A 7,876-nucleotide genomic window follows, 5' to 3' on the forward strand; every position below is an offset into this window, starting at 1 on the left:
GCAAACAGAACACTGGTTTGCATATTGACATAAATTCACCACATTCTTTTGGCATTGAGAAATTGGGTTAACTGTTAACATCGCATTCCACTATGAGCATAGCAAACTGGGATGCACATGCTGCACTTTATTTTTTATTTTTTTTGCATGTTAATAAATTTGCTATTTTTCAATTCTGTTTATAAGGTCTCTTTTCTTGCCTTCTCAATCTTGTTTCTTGTAGAATGGATGATAGGTCTTGGATCTTTATTGAAGACCGAGTCAATAATCCATACTTTGAAAAGTGTCTGAGTGACTTCCTTAAATTTGCCTACAAAAAGAAGGAGGTTGGGAGTAGAATATATTGCCCATGTAGGAGATGTAAAAACTCAGAACGAAGAAAGGAAGAAACTGTGCTTGCACATGTAACAATGAAGGGGTTTTTGACCACTTATACAAATTGGATTTATCATGGTGAAGATCCATCGGACTTCAATCAAGAAAATATGAACAATGGAGTGTTTAGGCAGACTGAAAATGATGACATGAATGAATTGCTACACGAAACACTTGGAAGAACACTTGAAGAGAATTCTAACATAAATTTAGAAGAACTTAGAGGAGCCTGTGATGAAGAGACTAATAAGTTTTTTAAGTTGCTGAAGCATGCCGAAACAGAGTTATACCCTGGATGTAAAAATTTTACTCTTCTATCATTTGTCATCAAGTTGTTGCATGTCAAGTCTCTTTGTCGATGGAGCAACAACTCAATGACAATATTACTGGAGCTTCTCAAGGAAGTTTTTCCTGAGAATGAATTATTTCCAAGCTCTTATCGTGATGCTTGGAAAATTGTTAAAGACTTGGGTCTTAGCTACCATAAAATTCATGCATGCCCCAATGATTGCTTGATTTATTGGAAGGAGACAGAACATGAAACCTTTTGCAGAAAGTGTGGAACTCCTAGGTATAAGCAAATTGTAAAACAATCCGATGATTCAAGTGAACAAGCTAACAAAGTTCCAGCAAAGCTTGTTCGCTATTTTCCTTTGAAACCACGTCTCCAAAGGCTGTTCATGTCATCAAAGACTGCTTCATTAATGAGATGGCATGAAGAGGAGCGCATCAAGGATGGTAAATTGAGGCATCCGGCAGACTCTTTAGCTTGGAAGCATTTTAATGACCGGCACCCAAGCTTTGCTAGTGATCCTCGCAATGTTCGTGTTAGACTTGCAGCGGATGGATTTAACCCATTCAAAGCAATGAACAATAAATACAGCACCTGGCCAGTGATTTTAGTGCCATATAATTTACCCTCATGGATGTGCATGAAGCAAACATCATTTATGTTGTGTTTGCTAATTGATGGGCCTAAAGCTCCAGGTAATGATATTCACGTATATCTTCAACCAGTAATTGATGAATTGAATGAGTTTTGGGATCCAGGGGTGCCTACTTATGATGCAGCTAGTAAGCAAATGTTTTACTTACGTGCTGCACTACTTTGGACTATCAATGATTTTCCAGCTTATGGAAATCTATCTGGTTGGAGTACCAAAGGGAAGTATGCATGCCCTTGTTGTAATAAAGATGTTCGAAGTCAATGGTTGATGCATAGCAAAAAACATTGCTATTTGGGTCATCGTCGATTTCTAGCTATTGATCATCCTTATCGTCTAAATCGAGCGCAGTTTGATGGGACAATTGAGAAACATTCTAGACCTGTTCGATTATATGGGTTTGAGATTTTAGAACAACTAAGAGATTTTAGAAATGAATTTGGAAAGGATCAACCAGTTTCCTCAGCTAGGAAAAGGAAAAGGAGGACTAAAGATAATAATGACTTTGAACAAAGTCCCATATGTAGGTATAATTGGAAAAGATTGAATGTATTCTTTCAGTTACCGTATTGGGTGGATAATTTGCTTCCACATAATCTGGATATAATGCATATTGAGAAGAATTTCTTGGAGAATCTCTTGTGGACACTGTTGGGGATGGGCAAGACAAATGATGACATTAATGCTCGATATGATCTAAAAGAAATGGGGATAAGAAAGGCACTTCACCCACAATCTAAGGGTGACAAAGTGTTTCTTCCACCTGCATGCTTCACAATGAGCAAAGATGAAAAAGAAATTTTTTGTAATGTGCTAAAAACTGTCAAGGTCCCTGATGGTTATGCATCAAACATTTCGAGGTGTGTGAATATTAAAGAACGACAAATCTCTGGGTTAAAGAGTCATGATTGTCACATATTAATGCAACAATTGTTATCCATTGCTGTGAGAAGAATATTGCCTAAACATGTTTGCAGAATTATCATTGAGTTACGAGATATATTTAGGCAATTATACTCGAAAGTGCTTACTGTAGCAGATTGTGAAACTTTGGAGGACCGTACTCCACTGGCCCTTTGTGAACTTGAGAAGATGTTTCCACCTCCATTTTTCAATATCATGGAGCATTTGCTTGTTCACTTGCCTGAAGAGGCGAAACTTGGTGGACCATTTCAATTTCGGTCTATGTATCCTATTGAGAGGTAAAAGATTACCAACTTAATCTATGTACATTGAAAAATCACCACCGATATTAATATAAATTCTATGCATAGGTATCTGTGTACTTTGAAAAATTATGTACGGAGTCGAAGTCACCCTGAAGGTTCAATAGCAGAGGGCTACTTGGCGGAAGAATGTATGACATTCTGTTCCATGTACTTGGAAAATTTTGAATCAAAGTTGAATTGCCCACCTAGGAACTATGAAGGTGAATATTTAAATAGACAGATTGGCCGTCCCTTAGGAAAAGAAGAGGTCATCTATTTAGATGATGTCTCTTGGGTTCAAGCTCATCGTTATGTTCTTGGAAATCTTGAAACTGTTGATCCTTTTCGCAGGTAAGTTCACAGTTTATCAAACTTAATCAATAACTCATGAATTATTGCTTTCATTAAAGTATTTAATGACTAATGTAGGGAGCATAAGCATTTGCTAAAACTGGAAAAGCCACGCATGTCAAACTATGAAAGGGAGAAAATTCATAGTGAAACATTTCACAAGTGGTTTAAGAAGCATGTAAGTTTTAAATTCAGTAATGAATTTAATTGAGCTTCATTTTCATATATTTAATATTCTCTAGAGTTAACATAAAATAACAGTTTTTGTTCAAAACTTGTAGGTTGAAGATTTGGAAAAATCTAATAGTTGCCATGATTATTATAAAGAAATTGCTTATTTGGCTGCTGGTCCTGATAAATGGGCAAAAAGCTATTCTGGTTACATTGTTAATGGTTTTCGTTTTCATACTAAGAAGCGTGAGATGAGAAGGCAAACTCAAAATAGTGGTGTATTTGTGAATGCTAGTGCCAATAGTTTCGCTAGTACAAAGGATAAGAACCCTATATCTGGAATTTTAGAATACTATGGGGTCTTAGTGGATATTGTTGAGTTGAGATACTCAAATGACATTAAATTTTTGATGTTCAAGTGTGATTGGGTTGATAATGTCACTGGAATGAAACAAGATGAACACAACTTCACACTTGTTAACTTTGATCATATATTGTACAAGCAAAACACGAAGAATGATGAGCCTTTCATCCTTGCCTCTCAAGCACAGCAAGCTTGGTATGTTCGGGATGCATTGGAACCTGAATGGAATATAGTTGTCAAGATGACCCCTCAAGATCTTTTCATTATTGATCCAGAAATTAACATATGTGAAGATATCCAGGATGAGCATTCTGCTTGGCAACATGTTAATAACAATAATTCTGAGGATAGTAATGTTTCATGGGTTAGGGAAGGTGTTGATGGAGTTATACTTGATGCACAAACTACAAAATCCAAGGCACACGTTGCTGACGTTGATGATGGATTCTTCTCTGATGAGGATAATCTTGGGATTGACAATACGATTGATGATACAAGTGATGATGATGATTTTTTGATAAAGCCCAACAAGGAGACAAGGCTGATGATTGACTCTAATTTTGGAATATAATCCTAACATTTTGTTATATGAAGTTTAGAATGCCAATATTAGATGAAGTTACTGATTAGTATGAAAAATATTAATTGTGGGATCATTTTCACTGCCTTGGATGTCAATTTATGATTCCTTATGTTCATATTAGCAAGTTGGTAATGCTGGTTTCATTGGGTTATAGTTCCTTAATATGAATATATTCTTTGTGTTTGCATATTTTAGAAATTTAAACTCCAAAAGTAAGATGATACAACACTCTCTTGCTGAATTAAGTGATTGGTTTCTAAAAAAAGCCAGTAAAATTAATCATCTTACTTAACTTTGCCTTCAAAAATCAGAAGCTGCTTTTATAGGTTTTCCATGGCACCAAGTATGAAGGGGCCCCGCAAAGTTGTTGGGCCAATGTCTGGAGCGCATATTGAGTCCACTAATAGTTTGAACCCTGTTTCACAGTCAAGCTCTCAATCTTATCAGACTCACCCAAATCATTATTCAAAGCCTCCAGCACATAAATTCATTGGGGCAATGCCTGGAATACGCATAGACCCTACATCTAGCTCAAACTCTGTTTCTCGACCTAATTGTCAAGCGAAATCACATGACTCCAATTCAAATTCAAACTCAGCTTCTAGCTTTATTTCTGCTTCTCAGTTCAACTCTAAAGCCAATTCATATCAGTTGAACTCCAAGGCTGATTCTCAACTAAATTCCCATCCTAATTCACATATCGGTCAAGGCTTTCATTCTCAACCACTAGTAGACCATCGTGAGCAACCAGATTCCTTTGATAATAATGATTTTGAAGCTGGATCAGGTTCTTCATATGATTCAGAAGACATAGAGGATGTCTTTGATGGTACTTTTGATGATGATGATTCTAGTGAAGAAGGTCGGTTGGAAAAGAAAAGATTACCACAAATAGTTTTGAGTCTAGCATTCCTTATTATAAGCTTTGTATAATATTCATAAAAAAATTATATGAATCACAATTTCTTCTTTTGTATGTGTATGTGTTTTTTGTACACAGGAGACAATAATGGTAGAGGACTAGCCAGACGAAGTGCTGGTTGGGGTGGTGGAAAGAAATTGGAGTTAGTTTGGAATGCACGGGGCCAAGTAATTGGTCCTAATGCTACATAGTATATAAGTCAAGTAGGAATCTTAGTAAAGGATGGTAATAAATTACCACTCACGTACACAGATTGGAGGGCCATGCCTGAAGGATCTAAGGAGAGATTTTGGGAAGATATTAAGGTATTTTGACTCACTATCAAAGTTAGCAACATTTTTTTCTTTTTATTTCATACAATCTTGTAGCTTGTGAATGTTTAAACTTTTGTTTTGTAATTTTTGATAGAGAAATACAAATATTGATGATACATGCAAGAAAGTACAAATGATAAGGGTTAGCAAATTGTGGAGAAATTGGAAATCAAAAGTCAAGAGCATGTATTTCACTCCTTATAGGAGGCACAGGTCATGGCTATTAGCACACTGTCCTGCAAGAGTTGAGGAGGATCAATGGCCTATTTTGGTTGATTATTGGAGCTCAGAAGATGTCAAGGCATGTATTTATTGTCACATCTCTTTTGCTTTTGAATTAAATTCTAGTGCTATTATGATTTTGATGTGTTGTTAACTACCTTTTTCTGTTTTGTACATAATTAGAAGCAAAGCAAGATTAATAGCAAGAATCGAAAAAAATAAAAGATGCCACATCGAACAGGGCGAAAAGATCATGTGAACCTCAGGGAAGAGGTATATTAAATTCTAATGCTTATGTTTCTAGCAATTTTTTCTGGAACATAGTCTTATTTAGAAATATTAACACTTTAGTTTGTACATTGAATATGTGGCAGCTTCGGATTAAAACTGGAAAAGAGCCTTCGAAACTAGACGTTTTTATTCATTCAAGACAAGGAAAACAAATGGATGAGTTGACTTCACAAACAATTGTAAGAATAGCTTTTAGTCACTTTTTATTGGTTTTACTTCATAAATAATTCTTTCTTCTGTCTGTTTTTCAATTTAGGCAACTATGAATGAGGAAATACAAAAACTGCCAGAGACATCCAGGGATGATAATTTTGTGAAAGATATACTCTATGAAAATATTCTTGGACCTGAAAAACCAGGTCGTCTTCGAACTTATGGGGTAGGTGCGACTCCAAAAGACGTGTATAGGATGTCAGATAACATGAATGATGGACAAAAGAAAGCATTTGAGGATGCAGTGAATGAGAAAGTGGAAATCATACGTGGTGAACTACGAGAAGAAATGAATTCGAAATTGGCAGATTTTAAGGAGGAGTTGATTGCTCAATTTGAAGCAAGAATGGTTTGGGATAACTATTTTGTTAAATATTATAGTTTTTCTAATTTTTTTATTGCTTTAGTTACTATTATCTTTGTTCTTCCAGAGGGCATCCACATGTGACTTGGCATCACTCCAAAGAAGAGAAATGAATGCAGCAAAACAATCTCAAATTTCGGACTCATTAGAGGTTGTATATTAATTCATACAATTCGATTTTGTGTTCAAACTCTCTGAAATATCAGCAGCTATGGCCTGATTTTCTTTTCTTCACACTTTGTTGATAATGTAACTGTGAGGACTTGCAAATTCCTTACATATTTCTTGAAAATTTCCTTTTATTTGAAAATTATTTGGAAATTATTATTCTATACCATATTGCTACTTAATCACCCTAGAAAAAGTGCCAATGATCATAGAAAATTAGGGTTTTCCTTTCCAATTTCAATTCGAAGTGAAATAGGGTTTTTCGTGTATCCGTCGTGTAATTATCGGGTACGGAGCGAGGATCAAATTTGATGCTTAAGAGTGACTTTTGGGTGAGAAATAATATGTGATTAGAAGAAATGATAAAAAGTTAGTGAATAGGAAGTAAAAACCCTAGTACGTGTGATTTAAGGAAAAACGGTGCGAACCGACGTGAACCATGCACTACCGATTGAACACACCACTTGACCACCACTTTCTTACCATACAAGCTCATTAATATTTGAGCAAAATATCTCCTTAATTTCCAGCTAGCCTTGACCGAATTTTGGGGCAGAAATTGCAAGAAAGAAAAAGAAAATTTTGCTTGGTAATTGGTAGTGACAAGTGTCACACCATTAAGGGTCTTGACCAAGACCAATTGTCCAACCTTCTTATCACCTTGGAGCTGCAATTCTTCTTCATTTTTTCTGCTATTTGGCTGAGAGAGAGGGAGAGAAAAACCCAAGTGAGAGCTGCCATTTTTATCTTGAGTTTGTGAGTGTTAAGTGAGGAACTAAAATTCTAAACCGATTAAAGGATGAGTTGTGAGCTTGAGAAGCTAGGGGAACCAAGAAGTCCAAGAGGAGGTGAAGTATTACTCTTACAAGCTTCATTTGTTGAGGTATAAGGCTAAACCATGGCTTTGGTTCTTTTATTTTGGTTTAAGAAGTTATATAATACTTGTTTTGGTTGGATTAGTGGTGATACAAGTTGTTATGAGGATTTAAAGGTGATTTATGTGAGTTAAGGTTTGAGATATTTGCTGCCTATCCTTGCTATATGGATGATATATGTGGTATTTAAGCTTATATAAGTGGTTGTGGTGATGATTGGAGCAAGAAATCAAGAAAGGTTGCATTGAATCCCAAAATTCCAAGTTTCTGGAAAATTTCAGCTCTATTCTGTCCGGTTTTATTGCACCATGTTAGAAGCCAAATTAGGCTTAGCATAAAACATAAAAGTTGTAGACAATGATATGTTATAGGTGCCTACAAAATTTCAGCTCAATCGGATCAATGTAGCTTGTGAAAAGACCAAAATACCCTCACTATTTTAGGATGTTTCCAGTGTTCCGTTTTAGTCAATTCATCCAATTTATCATGTTTATTCACTAGGTTCCGTGCT

The 7,876-nt window shown here is 35.7% G+C and overlaps 2 protein-coding genes across 2 annotated transcripts; both read left to right on the plus strand.

Annotated features, from left to right (window-relative positions):
• The first annotated feature begins 224 nt into the window (after positions 1–224).
• On the plus strand, positions 225–3,984 carry LOC113766722. Its single transcript, XM_027310884.1, has 4 exons — positions 225–2,521; positions 2,594–2,878; positions 2,957–3,056; positions 3,160–3,984. The coding sequence occupies exons 1-4, from the start codon at positions 225–227 to the stop codon at positions 3,982–3,984; spliced, it is 3,507 nt and encodes a 1,168-aa protein (XP_027166685.1).
• A 1,133-nt stretch (positions 3,985–5,117) lies between these two features.
• LOC113766859 lies at positions 5,118–6,551 on the plus strand. The gene is made up of 6 exons (XM_027311018.1): positions 5,118–5,223; positions 5,327–5,533; positions 5,638–5,727; positions 5,829–5,924; positions 6,002–6,307; positions 6,390–6,551. The coding sequence occupies exons 3-6, from the start codon at positions 5,680–5,682 to the stop codon at positions 6,483–6,485; spliced, it is 546 nt and encodes a 181-aa protein (XP_027166819.1). The 5' UTR covers positions 5,118–5,223; positions 5,327–5,533; positions 5,638–5,679; the 3' UTR covers positions 6,486–6,551.
• The last annotated feature ends 1,325 nt before the right edge of the window (positions 6,552–7,876 follow it).

Source organism: Coffea eugenioides, chromosome 3, assembly GCF_003713205.1.
Source record: "Coffea eugenioides isolate CCC68of chromosome 3, Ceug_1.0, whole genome shotgun sequence".
Classification (NCBI taxonomy): domain Eukaryota; kingdom Viridiplantae; phylum Streptophyta; class Magnoliopsida; order Gentianales; family Rubiaceae; genus Coffea; species Coffea eugenioides.